General features: G+C 44.0%; 1 protein-coding gene across 1 annotated transcript; it reads left to right on the top strand.

Annotated features, from left to right (window-relative positions):
* Window positions 1–201: 201 nt before the first annotated feature.
* Window positions 202–12,539, top strand: LOC137308155 (probable G-protein coupled receptor 139). Its single transcript, XM_067977040.1, has 2 exons — window positions 202–268; window positions 11,563–12,539. The coding sequence occupies exons 1-2, from the start codon at window positions 202–204 to the stop codon at window positions 12,537–12,539; spliced, it is 1,044 nt and encodes a 347-aa protein (XP_067833141.1).
* Window positions 12,540–19,243: the final 6,704 nt, after the last annotated feature.

The raw sequence follows: 19,243 nt of genomic DNA, 5'->3' as shown, positions 1-19,243 counted from the left end.
TCTCTCACAATAGGGACTGAGATCGGCTGTAGCAACCTGTTTGTTCAGATAAGTAAAACTAATTTGAACGATGCTGCAACCTCAAGTCCCCAGTGAATATACCACAGGATATAAATTAAAGGCTCTGGGAAAGTATCGCCTCAGAGTTTAAATCAAAGAGATTGCCTGCAGCACGAAGGGACAGATCACTTCACACTGAAAATGGGTGCAACACTTTACAGCGTCGAGAAAATATACTACATGATCCTTGCCGTCATTGGTGTGCCTGGTAAGCGAATATCACCATTTAAGTTGTGTGAATCTCTGAGTGAGCTGTCCTCTGGTTTTACTCTGTAATTGATAAAGTTATATGCTGGTCTAGTGGTGAGCATTACACAGTTAGCGGTACAGTGATATCATTTCAATAAATCAGATGTCATATTTGTTCACGATCCTTACCTTATCTCAATATAAATATTTCAGCTGAAGTCTCATGGTTAAGTTGCAGGATCAAATTATTACCTTCAGTGGATGGTTGTGGAAATTTGAAGCTGCATTCAGTGCTGTCAAATGTCCGGGGATGTTTATTACTGGGAGCGTCTGTCACTGCAGAATTTTACTGAGTGTGGGTCACTAACTGGAGTGAACACCTGACCCCAGTGACCAATTATTACCAGGAGTGTGTGTCAGTGTAGAATTGTACTGAGTGTGGGTCACTAATCGGAGTGGGACACCTGACCCCAGTGATCATTTATTACTGGGAATGTGTGTCAGTGTAGAATTGTACTGAGTGTGGGTCACTAACCAGAGAGGAACACCTGACCCCAGTGACCATGTATTACTAGGAGTGTGTGTCAGTGTAGAATTGTACTGAGTGTGGGCCACTAACTGGAGTGGGACACCTGACCCCAGTGACCATGTATTACTGTGAATGTGTGTCAGTGTAGAATTGTACTGAGTATGAGTCACTAACCGGAGTGGAACAACTGACCCCAGTGATCATTTATTACTAGGAGTGTGTGTCAGTGTATAATTGTACTGAGTGTGGGTCACTAATCGGAGTGGGACACCTGACGTCAGTGATCATTTATTACTAGGAATATCTTTCAGTGCAGAATTATACTGAGTGTGGGTCACTAACTGCAGTGGGACACCTGACCCCCGTGACCATGTATTACTGGGAGTATCTGTCAGCGTACAATTATAGTGAGTGTGGGTCATTAACAGGAGTGGGAGACATGACCCCAGTCACCATGTATTATTGGGAGTATCTGTCAGTGTACAATTATACTGACTGTGGGTCATTAACCGGAGTGGGAGACCTGACCCCAGTGATCATTTATTACTATGAATATCTGTCAACTGTTTATCAATGTTGGTCCTAAGAAACACTTCCTCGTGTCAATACTAAAGTTCCCCGATGATACTCCTGATTCTGATTCCTCTGGTCTTGAAGCATTGATGCATCTGTGAATTTTGTCCTCACTTTCCTTCTCCCTCGATTTATCTTATCTGGTGCTGCTCGGTCGCATCTGTGATGCCTAATTTTGAGCCTGAAGAGACTGCCAAACTATGTCTGTATTTCACTCAGTGATCGAGGGAGGGTGCAGACTTAGATTGGGTATTAATTCCTCCTTTCTCAGAAATAATCCTCGAGTCATACCTGGACCTCCAATATTCACTATCATTCCGCTGCCTTCATTTAACCTCCTATTGGGCTTCAGTATGAATGATGTTGTTTTATTGCCTAGAATTACGTCGAATCTACAGCGCAGGGACAGACCATTCGGCCCAAGAAATCCATGCCGGTGTTTATAATCCACACGAGCATCTTCCCTTCCTATTTCATCTCACCCGATCAGCATATCCTTCTATTCATTTCTCCCATATGTGTTCATTTAGCTTCCGCTTAAATACATCTATTCTAGTCGCCTCAACGACTCCAATCTGCCATATTGCGGTCTACACACAATCCTTTCAAAATCCTGAAATCAGACCAACCAGAAGCAACCGGCCAAGGTAAATCTGTCAAATTTCTGCCTAGTCTCGGTAACGAGATAAACTGTCTGAACACAAGTACACTTTTACACTTGCACGCTAACCAGTCACACGCTAACCATTCACACCCTAACTAGTCACACGCTAACCAGTCACAGTCTAAACATTCACACGCTGACCTGTCACACGCTAACTAGTCACACGCTAACCATTCGCACGCTAACCAGTCACACGCTAACCAGTCACGCCCTAACCAGACACACGTTATCCAGTCACAGCCTAACCATTCACACGCTAACCTGTCACACGCTAACCAGTCACACCCTAACCATTCACACGCTAACCTGTCACACGCTAACCAGTCACACGGTAACCAGTCACACGCTAGCCAGTCACACGCTAACCAGTCACAAAATAACCAGTCAAATGCTAACCAGTCACAACCTAATCATTCACACGCTAATCAGTCACACGCTTACCAGTCATCAGCTAACCAGTCATAGCCTAACCATTCACACGCTAACCTGTCACACGCTAAACAGTCACACCTGAACCAGTCACAATCTTAACCAGTCACACCCCAACCGGTCACAACGTAACTAGTCATATTCTAACCAGTCACATTCTAACCAGAAACATTCACACATCACTCATCTCCATCCAGCTTCATAGAATCAAAGTGAATACAAACCTGATAAAGGCGCAGAATCCCAAAGACCAAGCCCCTTCCCATTAAGTCCAACTGTACAGAACCACAATGAACAAACCCCTTCCCATTAACTCCCAATGTACAAAATCCCAAATGAACAAACTCCTTCCCATTCACTCCCACTTCAACCATTCCAATGACCAACCCCCTTCCGATTCACTCCCAATGTACAGAATCACAATAACACAACATCTTCCTATTCACTCCCATTGTACAGGATCACAAAGGACCAAACCCCTTCTCATTCACTCAAATTGTACAAAATCCCAATGACCAAACTCCTTCCCACTCAATCCCACTGTACAAAATCAAAATGACCAAACATCTTCAAATTCACTCCCATTCTATATATTCCCAATGAACAAACCCCTTCCCATTCACTTCCACTGTACAGAATCCGAAAGGACCAAACCCCTTTCCATTCATTCCCACTGTACAGAATCCCAATGACCAAAACCGCTTCCCATTTGCTGCCACTATACAGAATGCAAATGACCAAATCCCTTCCCATTCACTCCCACTGTACAGAATTACAAAGACCTAACACCTTCTGATTAACTCCCAATGTAGAGGATCCCAATGACCAAACCCCTTCCCATTCACTCCCACTTTACAAAATCCCAATGTCCTAACCCCTTCCCATTCCCTCAAACTGATCAAAATCCCAATGACCAAACATCTTCCCATTCATTCCCACTGTACAGGATCCCAACGAACCAAACCACTTCCCATTCACTCCCACTGTACAGGATCCCAAAGGACCAAACCACTTCCCACTCACTCCCACTGTACAGAATCCCAAAGGACCAGCCCCTTCCCATTCACTCCCAATGTACATACTGTCAATGACCAAACCACTTCCCATTCACTCCCGCTGACCAGAATCCCAATGGGCCAAACCCCTTCCCATTCATTCGCACTGCACAGAATCGCAATGACACAACACCTTCCCATTCACTCCCACTGTGTAGTATCCCAAAGGAACAAACCCATTCCAAATCAGTCCCACTCTAACGAATCTCAATCGACCAAACGCCTTCCCATTCACTCCCACTGCACAGGATCCCAACGAACCAAACCACTTCCCATTCACTCCCACTGTACAGGATCCCAAAGGACCAAGCCACTTCCCACTCACTCCCACTGTACAGAATCACAAAGGACCAGCCCCTTCCCATTCACTCCCAATGTACACACTGTCAATGACCAAACCACTTCCCATTCACTCCCGCTGACCAGAATCCCAATGGGCCAAGCGCCTTCCCATTCACTCGTACTGCACAGAATCGCAATGACACAACACCTTCCCATTCTCTTCCACTGTAAAAAATTCCAATTACCAAACATCTTCACATTCACTCCCACTGTACAGAATCCCAAAGGACCAAACCCCTTCCCATTCGCTCCCACTCTACAGAATCCCAATAACCAAACCCCTTCATATTCACTCCCAATATACAGAATCCAAATATGTCAACCCACTTCCCATTGACTCGCAATGTCCAGAATCCCAATGTGTCAAACCCCTTACCATTCACTCTCTTTGAACTGAAAGTCAATGGACCGAAGCGCTTCCCACTCACTCCCATTATATGGGATACCAATGAGTGAACCCTCTTCCCATTCACTCTCGATGGACTAAACCCCCTCCATTCAATGCATTGCACAGATTCCCAATGGCATCAGAATATCAATTGAACTGCACCAGCTGAAACAAATGTTAACTATTTACTAACAGATAAACAGCAGGACAGCAGTTTTACAGTATTCAAAGTTTGTTTATAATGACTTATTCTTTCTCAATGTATAGTTACTGCAAACACTTTAGTTGTGTTGGTGCTGATTAGTCCCTTTGCCCCGATGCGGCCCTGACAGTTTGTGGGTCATGACTGTTCAAATTTATGACCTTGCTTTTCCACAGGCTGAATGTTGGTCTGTGGTTATTGATTCGCCCACTCGTGTAACTGATCAAGGTTTAATCAACCAGTTCTTATACTTGATTCAGAGTCTCCACACATGCAACCTGCACCGATCCATGCCCTTAGCTCAGTGAGGTATGTTCCTGTGAGGAGAGACACGTATTACTGAAGAACAAATATATTGGGTTTCCATAATACAGAGATCTGTCGGGGGCAGTAAATAATAAATTAGTAAACTCTTCATAGTTAAATAAATAGTGCACTGCTTCAATAAATTAATCACTTCAATATCTGCAACATTATAAAATGACTGGTGACTGTGATCAACTAATACTCATGGTGTTTAATGACAGGTGACTGTGATTAACTAATACTCATATTGTTTAATGACTGGTGACTGTGATTATCTAATATTCATGTTGTACAATGACCGGTGACTGTGATTAACTAATACTCATGTTGTCCAATGACAGGTGACTGTGATTAACTAATACTCATGTTGTTTAATGACTGGTTACTGTGATTAACTAATACTTATGTTGTTTAATGACAGGTGACTGTGATTAAATAATACTCATATTGTTTAATGACTGGTGACTAATTAACCAATATGCATGTTGTTTAATGACTGGTGACTGTGATTAACTAATACTTATGTTGCTTAATGACAGGTGACTGTGATTAACTAATACTCATGCTGTTTAATGACAGGAGACTGTAATTAACTAATACTCATGTTAGTTAATCACAGTCAGCAGTCATTAAACAATACTCATGATGTTAAATCAAATTGTTCAATTATTATTTGAGATTGCTCAGTTGCTCTCGTCTCAGATCTCTCGCCCTTTTTCTGGATCTGAATCTTCATCCATTGTTTCGTTCTGACCCGACGCTCCGAGGACATACGACACTTCGTTCCAGATTTTCATTTTAAAAATTAGAAAAATGGAAAATTGGAGCAGGAGTATTCCATTCGACCTTTCAAGACTGTGCCGCCATGCCATATGATCATGGCTGATCCTCTATCTCTGCACTATATTCCTGCTGTTTCCCCTTGCCCTTTGATGCCTTTTGTGTCTGGAAGTCTATCGAGCTCATTCTTAAAGATATTCATTGACTTGGCCTCCACAGCCTTCTGTCGTGGAGAATTTCACAGTTTCACCACCCTCTGAGTGAAGAAATTTCTTCTTATCTCAGTCCTAATTGTCCTATACCATACCGTGAGACATGCTCCGTCTCGTTCTAGACCCCCCAGCCAGGGTAAACATCCTCCCTGCATCCATTATGTCCAGCACTGTCAGAATTTTATATGTTTAAGTGAGATTCCCTCTCATTCTTCTAACCTCGAGTGAATACAGGCCGAGTCGACCCAATCTCTCCTCATACGACAGTCCTGCCATCCCAGCAATCAGTGTGGTGAACCTTCGCTGCACTCGCTCTATGCAAGTATATCCTTTCTTAGGTAAGGAGACCAAAACTCCATTCAATACTCCAGCTGTGATCGCACCAAGGCCCTGCAAAACTGCGGTAAAACATCCTTGCTCCTGTACTCAAAAAATCTTGCAATGAAGGCCAACATACAATTTGTCTTCCTAACTGCTCGCTGCACCTGCATGTTTGCTTTGAGTGACTGGTGTACAAGGACACCCAGGTCTCTTTGTACATCAACATTTCCCAATCTATAACCATTTAAATAATACTCTGCCTTTCTGTTTTTCCTTCCGACGTGGATAAGTTCACATTTATCCACATTATACTGCATCTGCCATGTATTTGCCCACTCACTCAACTTGTCTAAATCGCCTTGAAGTCTCCTTGCATCCTCCTCACAACTCACCTTCCCACCTAGTTTTGTGTCCTCACCAAACTTGGAAATATTACACTTGGTTCCCTCATCCAAATCATTGATACACATTGTGAGTAGCTGGGGCCCAAGCACTGATCCCTGCGGTACCCCACTAGGCACAATCTGCCACCCCGAAAAACACACGTTTACTTCTACTCTCTGTTTCCTGTTTTTTAAACAATTTTGAATCCATGCCCTTGATTACCCCCAATCCCATGTGCTTTAATTTTGCACACTAATCTCTTATGTGGTACTTTATCAAAGGCCTTCTGAAAATCCACTGCATCTCCCTTATCGATTCTAACAGTTACATCCTCAAAAAACTCCAGTAGGTTTGTCAAACATGATTTCCCTTTCATAAATCCATGTTGACTTTGTCTAATCCCTTTGATATTTTCTAAGTACCCTCTTATCACATTCTTTATGTCAGAATCTAACATTTTCCCCATTACTGATGTGAGGCTAAGCGCTCTGCAGTTCCCTGTTTTCTCTCTCCCTCCTTTTTAAAATAGTGGGTTTACATTTGCCACCCTCCAATCTGCAGGAACCGTTCCATAATCTATAGAATTTTGGAAGATAACAACTAATGCATCCACTATTTCCATGGCTACCTCTTCTAGTGCTCTGGGATGCAGGTTATCAGGCCCTGGGAACTTGTCGGCTTTCAGTCCCATTCATTTCTCCAGCTCTATCTTTTGACTAATACTAATTTCATTTATTTCCTCCTTCTCACTAGTCCCTTGGTTCCCTAGCATTTCTGGGAAGCTCTTTCTGTCTTCTTCCGTGAAGACAGAACCAAAGTATGTGTTTAATTGCTCTGCAATTTCCTTGTTCCTTATTATAAATTCTCCCGTTTCTGACTGTAAGGGACCTACATTTGTCTTCACTAGTCTTTCTCTTTTTACATACTTGTAGAAGCTTTAACAGTCCACTTTTATGTTCCTTGCAAGTTTGCTATCATACTCTATGTTTCCCTTCTTAATCAATCTCTTGGTCCTTTTTGCTGAATTCTAAACTGTTCTCAATCCTCAGACTTGCTACTTTTTCTGGCAACTTTATATATTTCTACCCCTTTCATTCCTTCTCTCAGGTCCGAAGACCAGTAAACTTGTGCTCCCCTCAAACTCACAGGGGATGGGATCATACCTGCCAGAGAGCAGACACCGAAAACTTACCCACAACCTTCCCCCGCTGGTATATTTGGGGGGCCTCACTTCTAGTCTATTGGTTCAGTTTCTTTTACTTACTGTTCCGCTCAAACTCCACGCCCTCTCATGATGTTTTATTTTACTTCACTTGCATCTATTTCCTTTAAACAATGCACGATCAGTTTTTTTTTACACATTGAAATGACAAGACCTTGCTTTCATATACAACAAAAATATTCCCCATTTTGGGCAGGGTCCAGGGTTAGGACGCTAAACACAGCGACTCTGGGCTGGGAAGGAAGAATCGTCTCAGGTTCCAGCTCATGATCCTTGTGCAGTAAATCTGCCGCAAAGTGCGGGTGTATGGGGTGAGAACACTCGGATATGCCCACACTCATATAATTACTGTCCGAGATGAGGAGAACACAGATAACACCACACGCTCAGAATTACTGACTGAGACCAGGACAACACGGGATATCCCCACATCCTCCCTGCCTGGCCTCACGAGAACACTGGAACTTCCCCAAATTCACATGCTTATTCTCTGTGCCCAGCAGAACGCTGGGATATCTCCACACTCACATCCTTACTGTCTGTGCTCAGCCGAACACTGGGGTATCCCTACACTCACACAATTGCTGGCTGTGCACAGGAGAACACTGGGATATCCACAAGTTCCACAAGCCCACTGCTTGTTCCAGGCGAGCAGTGTGATATCCCAACACTCACATACTCACTGTCTGGGCTCAGGAGAACACTGGGATATCCCCACGCTCACATACTTACTATCTGGGCTCAGAAGAGTACTGGGATACCTTCACACTCGCATCCTTACTGACTGGGACCAGGCTGGACAGGTGGAAGGAGTATCAGTGGGAGAGCATTTTGGTGGTAGTGATCAAAATTCAGTTAGTTTTAGTATAGTCATGGAAAAGGATAAATATAGAACGGGAGTAAAAGTTCTCAATTGGGGAAAGGCCAGTTTTACTAAGCTAAGAAGTGATTCAGCAAACGTGGACTGGAAACAGCTATTCGAAGTAAATCAATGTCAGAGAAGTGGGAGGCATTCGAGGGGCCGAATCAAAGGGTTCAAAGTAAACATGTTTGCACAAAGAAAAAGGGTGGGGCTGCCACATCCAAAGCCCACTGGATGTCAAGGAGCAGGCAAGGTTAGATAGGGCAGAAAAAGAAAACTTATGTCAGACACCGAGAACTCAATACGACAGAAAGCCTTGAGGAGTATAAAAAGTGCAGGGGTGAAATTAAAAAAAGAAGTTTGGAAGGTAAAGAGAGGGCAAGTAAAATCAAGCTATTTTTGTGACTGGACGGCTGTTTCCGGTGGGGTTCCGCCGGGCTGAGTATTAGGTCCCTTGCTTTTTGTGGTATATATTAACGCTTTGGACTTAATGTAAGGGACATGATTCAGAAGTTTGCGGATAAAGCAAAAATTGGCCGTGTGGTTGATAGTGAGGAGAAAAGCTGTAGACTGTAGGAAGATATCAGTTGATTGTTCAGGTGGGCAGAAAAGTGGAAAATGGAATTCAATCTGGAGAAGTGTGAGGTAATGCATTTGGGGAGATCAAACAAGGCAAGGGAGCACACAATAAATGGAAGAATACTGAGAGGCCTAGAGGAACAAAGGGACCTTGGTGTGCATGTCCACGAATCCCTGAAGGTAGCAGGACAGATTATTAAAGTGGTTAAGAAGACATATTGGACACTTTCCTTTATTAGCCGAGGCACAGAATAAAAGAGCAGGGAGGTTTTGCTGGAACTGTATAAATCATTGCTTAGGCCACAACTTTAGTACTGTGTAGGGTACTGGTCATCACATTACATGAAGGCTGTAATTGCACGAGAGGATTTACGAGGTGGTTGCAAGAACTTGGAGAGTTTTAGCCATAAGGAAAGATTGGATTGGGTGGGGTTGTTTTCTTTTGAACAGAGGAGGCTTAGGTGAATACATTTATGGGGAGCCGAGATAAAATGGAAAGGAAGGACCTATTTCCCTTTGCAGAGAGGTCAATAACCAGGGGGCATAAATTTAAACTAATTGGATTGGACGGGAGCTGAGGATTTTATTTTTTCACCCAGAGGGTGGTGGGGGAACTGGAACTCACTGCCTGAAAGAGTGGTAGAGGCGTAAAACCTCAACTCATTTCATAAGAACCTGGATATGCAATTGAATTGCCGGAACCTACAGGGCTACGGACCAAGTGCTGAAAAGTGGGATTAGGCTGGGAAGCTCTTTTTCAACCGGCATAGACACGGTGGCACAAATGGCCTCCTTCTGTGCCGTAACTTTTTCTTTGTTTCTATGTTTCAAACACTGCATTACCCTCACACTAACATACTCACTGTCTGGACTGAGTAAAACACTGGGATACGCCTACACTCACATACTTACTCTCTGGGCTCAATGAACACTGGGATATCCCCACACTCACATACTTACTGTCTGGTCTCAGGAAACACTGGGATATGCCCACACTCACATACTTACTGTCTGGTCTCAGGAAACACTGGGATATGCCCACACTCACATACTTACTGTCTGGTCTCAGGAAACACTGGGATATGCCCACACTCACATACTTACTGTCTGGTCTCAGGAAACACTGTGATATCCCCACACTCAAATACTTACTGTCTGGTCTCAGGAAACACTGGGATATGCCCACACTCACATACTTACTGTCTGGGCTCAGGAAACACTGGGATATGCCCACACTCACATACTTACTGTCTGGTCTCAGGAAACACTGGCATATGCCCACACTCACATACTTACTGTCTGGTCTCAGGAAACACTGGGATATGCCCACACTCACATACTTACTGTCTGGTCTCAGGAAACACTGGGATATGCCCACACTCACATACTTACTGTCTGGGCTCAGGAAACACTGGGATATCCACACACTCACATACTTACTGTCTGGTCTCAGGAAACACTGGGATATGCCCACACTCACATACTTACTGTCTGGTCTCAGGAAACACTGGGACATGCCCACACTCACATACTTACTGTCTGGGCTCCGTGAACACTGGGATATCCCCACACTCACATACTTACTGTCTGGGCCCAAGACAACACTGGGATATCCCCACACTCACATACTTACTGTCTGGGCCCAAGACAACACTGGGATATCCCCACACTCACATACTTACTGTCTGGGCTCCGTGAACACTGGGATATCCCCACACTCACATACTTACTGTCTGGGCTCAGGGAACACTGGGATATCCCCACACTCACATACTTACTGTCTGGGCTCAGGGAACACTGGGATATCCCCACACTCACTTACTTACTGTCTGGGCCCAAGACAACACTGGGATATCCCCACACTCACATACTTACTGTCTGGGCTCAGTGAACACTGGGATATCCCCACACTCACATACTTACTGTCTGGGCTCAGGGAACACTGTGATATCCCCACACTCACTTACTTACTGTCTGGGCCCAAGACAACACTGGGATATCCCCACACTCACTTACTTACTGTCTGGGCCCAAGACAACACTGGGATATGCCCACACTCACATACTTACTGTGTGGGCTCAGGGAACACTGGGATATCCCCACACTCACATACTTACTGTCTGGGCTCAGTGAACACTGGGATATCCCCACACTCACATACTTACTGTCTGGGCTCAGGGAACACTGTGATATCCCCACACTCACTTACTTACTGTCTGGGCCCAAGACAACACTGGGATATCCCCACACTCACATACTTACTGTCTGGGCTCAGGGAACGCTGAGATATCCCCACACTCTCATACTTACTGTCTGGGCTCAGGGAACACTGGGTATCCCCACACTCACATATTTACTGTCTGGGCCCAGGACAACACTGTGATATCCCCACACTCACGTACTAACTGCTTGGGCTGAGAACACTGCAGTATTCTAAAACTCATATACTTACTATGTGGGCTCAGTCACGGAGAATGGCCCGTTGAGTTTGAGCAGTAATTTCCAATCCCTTTTCCTTCTTATTCTTACAGTTAATTTAATTGCGATTGTGATCCTATCCCGGGGAAAGTGCGGTCTCTCCACCTGCACCATTCGCTCCCTGGTGGCGATGGCAGCGGCGGATCTACTGGTCATTATCACTGAGGTAGTATTAACTCGGATCAATTATTATTATTTCCCAATATCTTTCCTGGAGATCACCCCTGTGTGTAGTGTTATCGCTGTTCTGACTCGTGCAGCCATAGACTGTTCTGTCTGGTTCACCGTCACTTTTTCCTTTGATCGATTTGTCGCCATCTGTTGCCAGAAGCTGAAAACTAAATATTGCACCGGGAAAACTGCGGCTGTGGTTTTAGCGACAACCTGCATTCTGCTCTGTTTGAAAGACGTTCCCTTCTACTTGACGTTTGAAACTGTTGAGATAATCGACAACTTACCATGGTTCTGCAATTTAAAAACAAGCTCTTTTACCGAGCCCGGATGGGTGAGCTTTAACTGGATTGATACGATTTTAAACCCATTGCTCCCATTCACCTTAATTTTGTTGCTCAACGCTCTGACAGTCAGACACATTTTAGTGTCCAGTCGGGTTCGTAAGGGACTGAGGGGTCAGAGCAAGGGAGACAATCGCAATGACCCAGTGATGGAGAGTAGGAGGAAGTCTGTGATTTTACTCTTCGCCATATCCGGCAGCTTCATACTTCTGTGGCTGACAACTGTTGCAGATTTCTTATATTATAACATTGCAGGAACAAGTCCCCTAGATTATAATGATTCTTTATTTACCCTTCAACAAGTCGGATATATGCTTCAGAATTTATCATCCTGCACAAACACATTTATTTATGCGGTGACTCAGTCCAAATTCAGAGAGCAGTTCAAAAGCGCGGTGAAATATCCTGTGACCTTAATTACCAAATTAATTAATTATAATAATAACTGAGCCCAGCCCAGGAGTGATACTGCCTGTTTCCAGTCAATTAATCTCATATTTATCCGTGGTCTTCCCTCCCCTGAATTGCAGCAAGAATCGCTCGTGACCTGGGATGGGCCAACCATTGTGTTTAGGCGCATCACTCTTTTGATCGACAGGTCCGCCATTCTGTTATTTGCTAACGTCACTCTTTTGATTGACAGTTGCGCCATTCTGTTTTGGGGCGACTTCACTCTTTTGATTGGCAGGTCTGCCATTGTCTTTAGGGCGACCTCACTCCGTTGATTGACGGGTGCTCCATTGTGTTCGGAAGACCTCACTCTTATGATTGACAGGTCCGCCATTGTGTTTAGGGAGACGTCACTCTTTTGATTGACAGGTGCACCATTTGAGTTCTTCTGCAAAGAGTCCGTTCCGCCATTTCGTGGAGCAATTCAAATCGGAGCTTCCAGAGTGAGGCCTTCTTCAAAAGGCAGACAGACAGGGCTGGGCTTTAGTCTAGAGGATGTGGGATGTTGTTCAGAGAAATGTTTCTGCAATATTTGAAACAAAACAACAGTTAAAAAATAACAATAATGAAAAAAAACTGAGGGAATTTTAACCCAAAATATGAAGATTTATTGCGCAGTAAAACTCCTTACCTTTCAACTGATTATTTATAATTCTGGTTTTATTAAAGATTCCTGAAGTTATTATTTCTTTTAACTAACAGGGCCGCTTACTTCTCAGCTTTTTCTCTCGTCTCTCTTGATCTTTTTGTATTTCTGATCAGTCTGTTTCTCTCCATCTGCCTCGTGTTCTCTTGTTTTTTTCCCTTCCGTACACCCTTCCCTGTTCCTCACTAAGTTTCTTTTCATATTTCCTCTGTGTTTACACCTCCCTTACTGTTTGGTGATTTTTGTTATCATTCTCTAACTCCCGGTCTTAGTCTGTCTTCTTACATCAACGCCCCTTTCTCTCCGTTTCTCGCTCATTCTGTTTTACTTTTCACTCCATATATTTCCCTCATTCTCTTGTATCTCTTGCCTTTTCCTGAGTGTTTCTCGGTGTATTTATGTTACGGCCTATCTATCACACTCCCTCTGTGTTTTTGTCACCTCTCCCATCTATCGCTTCTTCTCGTTCATTCTTCTTCCCCCTTGTTGCCTTTCTTCACACCTGTTTTCCGCCAGTTCCATCCTCTTCATATTCTGCTAAGGAGAAAATCAGAAACAAAGTGAGTGCAAAAAGGGAAACAATAATGAGACGAGGGAAGCGAACATAACACAAAAAGCGAGAGCAATCGAACAGTGTGTCAGAGATAGATGGAGCGGAGACAGAAAGTGAAACAGGTGAGAAATGGAAAATCGAGAAATTTTGGAAGCAAAAAGAGGAAAAGGAGGTAAAGGCAGAAGGAAGAAAGTGATTCGAAGTAATGAAGGAATGAAAGAGAAAGAAGTGATAGGAATGGGGAAAGGAGCTCAAGGGAAAGAGACAAACATAAAATAATGAGAAATTATGAGGAACGAGAGGAAAATATAACGAAGTTTGAGACAGAAAAGAGAAAGTCAGAAAAATGATGAAGAGCGGAAATTAAAAGGAGTCAATGAGCTTCCCCAATCCCTGGATTAAATTCAGGGCCTGGTCCAGTGATCGTTAAATCTTCTGCCTGTTGCTGCTGATTCGACACAGGACTCGGTACAGTGAACAGACATTTAATACAGGACTCGGTACAGTGAACAGACATTTAATACAGGACTCGGGACAGTGAACTGACATTTAATACAGGACTCGGGACAGGGAACAGACATTTAATACAGGACTCGGTACAGTGAACAGACATTTAATACAGGACTCGGGACAGGGAACGGACATTTAATACACGACTCGGTACAGGGAACAGACATTTAATACATAACTCGGGACAGGGAACAGACATTTAATACAGGACTCGGAACAGGGAACAGACATTTAATACAGGACTCGGGACAGTGAACAGACATTTAATACAGGACTCGGGACATGGAACAGACATTTAATACAGGACTCGGAACAGGGAACAGACATTTAATACAGGACTCGGGACAGGGAACAGACATTTAATACAGGACTCGGTACAGGGGACAGACATTTAATACAGGACTCGGGACAGGGAACAGATATTTAATACAGGACTCGGGACAGGGAAAAGACATTTAATACAGGACTCGGGACAGGGAACAGACACTTAATACAGGACTCGGTACAGTGAACAGACATTTAATACAGGACTCGGTACAGTGAACAGACATTTAATACAGGACTCGGGACAGGGAACAGACATTTAATACAGGACTCGGGACAGGGAACAGACATTTAATACAGGACTCGGGACAGGGAACAGACATTTAATACACGACTCGGTACAGTGAACAGACATTTAATACAGGACTCGGGACAGGGAGCAGACATTTAATACAGGACTCGGTACAGTGAACAGACATTTAATACAGGACTCGGTACAGTGAACAGACATTTAATACAGGACTCGGTACAGTGAACAGACATTTAATACAGGACTCGGTACAGTGAACAGACATTTAATACAGGACTCGGTACAGTGAACAGACATTTAATACAAGACTCGGGGCAGGAGACAGACATTTAATACAGGACTCGGGACAGGGAACATACATTTAATACAGGACTCGGTACAGGGAACAGACATTTAATACAGGACTCGGTACAGTGAACAGACATTTAATACAGGACTCGGGACAGGGAACAGACATTTAATACAGGACTCGGGACAGGGAACAGACATTTAATCCATGACTCGGGACAGGGAACACATATTTAATACACGACTCGGGACAGGGAACAGACATTTAATACAGGACTCGGGACAGTGAACAGACATTTAATACATGACTCGGGACAGGGAACAGACATTTAATACAGGACTCGGGACAGGGAACAGACATTTAATACATGACTCGGGACAGTGAACAGACATTTAATACATGACTCGGGACAGTGAACAGACATTTAATACATGACTCGGGACAGGGAACAGACATTTAATACAGGACTCGGGACAGTGAACAGACATTTAATACAGGACTCGGGACAGGGAACAGACATTTAATACATGACTCGGGACAGTGAACAGACATTTAATACATGACTCGGGACAGTGAACAGACATTTAATACATGACTCGGGACAGGGAACAGAAATTCAATACTCGACTCGGGACAGGGAACAGACATTTAATACACGACTCGGGACAGGGAACAGACATTTAATACAGGACTCGGGACAGGGAACAGACATTTAATACATGACTCGGGACAGTGAACAGACATTTAATACATGACTCGGGACAGTGAACAGACATTTAATACATGACTCGGGACAGGGAACAGAAATTCAATACTCGACTCGGGACAGGGAACAGACATTTAATACACGACTCGGGACAGGGAACAGATATTTAATACAGGACTCGGGACAGGGAACAGACACTTAATACATAACTCGGGACAGGGAACAGACATTTAATACAGGACTCGGGACAGTGAACAGACATTTAATACAGGACTCGGGACAGTGAACAGACATTTAATACACGACTCGGGACAGGGAACAGACATTTAATACAGGACTCGGGACAGGGAACAGACATTTAATACAGGACTCGGGACAGTGAACAGACATTTAATACATGACTCGGGACAGGGAACAGAAATTTAATACACGACTCGGGACAGGGAACAGACATTTCATACACGACTCGGGACAGGGAACAGACATTTAATACAGGACTCGGGACAGGGAACAGACACTTAATACATAACTCGGGACAGGGAACAGACATTTAATACAGGACTCGGGACAGTGAACAGATATTTAATACACGACTCGGGACAGGGAACAGACACTTAATACAGGACTCGGTACATTGAACAGACATTTAATACACGACTCGGGACAGTGAACTGACATTTAATACAGGACTCGGTACAGGGAACAGACACTTAATACAGGACTCGGGACAGGGAACTGACATTTAATACATGACTCGGTACAGTGAACTGACATTTAATACAGGACTCGGGACAGCGAACAGACACTTAATACAGGACTCGGGACATGGAACAGACATTTAATACAGGACTCGGTACAGTGAACAGACATTTAATACATGACTCGGGACAGGGAACAGACATTTAATACATAACTCAGTAAAGTGAACAGACATTTAATACATGACTCAGTACAGTGTACAGACATTTAATACACGACTCGGTACAGTGAACAGACATTTAATACACGACTCGGTACAGTGAACAGACATTTAACACCGGACTCGATGCAGGGAACAGGCAGAGAAAGCAGGATCAGAGAGGTAAACGCGTGGCTAGAGAAGCGGTGCAGGAGGGAAGGGTTCAGATTTCAAGAGCATTGGGACCAGTTCTCGGGCAGAAGGAATCTGGTCAAAATATATGCGTTGCACCTCAACAGAGCTGGGATCAATGTCCTCGTGGGGTGGTTAACGAGAGCCGTGGGGAATTTGACAAGTGAATGGGCACCAGGATGAAACAATGGAGACGAGAAACAAGGTTTACAGAGGACTAGGAGAGACAAACAGCACTCGAGTAAAGGGTAGTTCAGAAATAGGATGGATCAAGCAGATGGCAAATGTGAGGCAGTGCAAGAATGGACAGGTAAGGGTATGTTTGAGCAAGAGCCCATGAAAATACGATGCGTACATAATTTTTACTAAGCTGCTGGCAATGAAAATGTAAAAACTAAAATTCTGTGCTGTAGATTTAGGCAATGTTTGTAAAGGAATTTAGTGATAATGCTTCGTAGTAGAGATCAACTATTCATCGTCGACCAATCGTACTTTAGTCACCGCGGTAAAGAATTTAGCCTGTTGAGCTAAGGCCCTCAAATCTCCCACTCATCGATCTGACAATAATCAATCAACCTCATCTTTCATGGACTTGTTATGTTCGAAAAACGACGTCACCTTTTGAGGCTCCGGGTGCAAGGGTCGGGCTGGTACCGAATATAAGACCAGTGTAAGTACAGGTGATTGTAAGGGGTCAGTAGGAGAGGAAGAAGATTCAAAGAAGAAGGAAACACCCGAGCAGGTCGAGCATCTCTACTCAGAAGCGAATGGAGTCATTTTTTTCCGTTCTTATAATTATGGCGTGAGCGTTGTAATTATTTTATTGTGTGCTTGGTTTGATCACCTCAATAAAGAACTCTTCACCATCCACAAGGTGTCAGGGTCGGATTTATTACAGGAGTCTAAGATGGGTTTAGAGTGCATGTGCATAAATGCAAATAACGCAGGATATGGTTACGGTAGAACAGTGATTATGTTACTGGACTAGTAATCGAGAGGCCTAGGGTAATGATCTGGCGACATGAATTCAACTCCTGCCATGGTAGCTGGGGAATTTAAATTCAGCTAATTAAATAAAATCTGGAATAAAAAGCAAGTATCAGTAATGGTGAACATGAAACTACCGCACTGTCACAAAAATTCATCAGGTTCACTAATGTCCTTTATGAAAAGAAATCTGCCTCGTCACCTGGTCTGGCCTATAAGTGACTTCAGACGCACAGCAATGTGGTTGAATCTTAATCGCCACCTGAAATGGCTTAAAAAGCTACTAAGTTGTACAAAACCGCTTAAAAAAGTCATAATAAGTTTAAAACCGGATGGATCACCCGGCATCGGACCACTGGGCACCAGACACGGCAAAGTCAAAAAACCAAGCCCAGTCAACACGGCAAAATCTTCCTCACTAACATCTGGGTGGTTGTGCCAACAATTGGGAGAGATTTTCCACTGACTCTTCCAGCAACAACCTAACAAAGCCATACTCACAGAATAATACCTATCATCCAACGTCCCGGACTATTCCATCACCGTCCCTGGGTATGTCATGTCCAACTGGCCAAATAGATCCACCGGAGGTGGGGGCACAATGGAATACATTTAGGAGGGAGAGGCCCTGGGAGTTCTCAACAATGACTGTGGACCCCAGGAAGTATCATGGCGTCAGGTCAAAAAAAGGCAAGGAAACCTCCTGCTGATTGCCACCGACCGCTGTCCCTTCGCTGATGAATCAGTACTCCTCCATGTTGAGCACCACTTGGAGCAAGTATTGAGGGTAGCAAGGGCACATAATGTACTCTGGGTGGGGGACTTCAATATCAATCACCAAGATTGGCTCGGTAGCACAATTACTGACCGAGTCTTGAGGACATAGCTGCCAGACTGAGCCTGCGGCAAGTGGTGAGAGATTTAATTGAGGTGTATAAAGTTATAAGGGACATAGATAGTTTGGAGAGGGAGGACCTATCTCCCTGAGCAGAGATATCAAAAAAAATGGGCAAAGTTTTAAAGTAATTGGTAGAAGGATGAGAGGGGAGTTGAGGAGAATTTTTTTGACCAAGATGGTGGTTGGGTTACGGAACTCACTGCCTGAAAGGGTGGAAGAGGCAGAATAACTTATCATATTTAAAAATCACTTGTATATGCCCTGGAAGTCTCATAATCTGCAATGCTACGGATCAAGTGCTGGACGGTGGGATTCGGCTGGATCGCTCTTTTTCGGCCGGCACAGACAGGATGGGCCGAATGGTCTCGTTCTGTGCCCTAAATTTCTCTGATTATATGATTCTGATGCCCTTCTTACAGATGAGTCCCAGGAAGGCAAGATGCCACCTGT

This window comes from Heptranchias perlo, unplaced genomic scaffold (genome assembly GCF_035084215.1).
Source record: "Heptranchias perlo isolate sHepPer1 unplaced genomic scaffold, sHepPer1.hap1 HAP1_SCAFFOLD_122, whole genome shotgun sequence".
Taxonomy (NCBI): domain Eukaryota; kingdom Metazoa; phylum Chordata; class Chondrichthyes; order Hexanchiformes; family Hexanchidae; genus Heptranchias; species Heptranchias perlo.
This window is presented reverse-complemented; position numbering and strand designations above follow the sequence as displayed.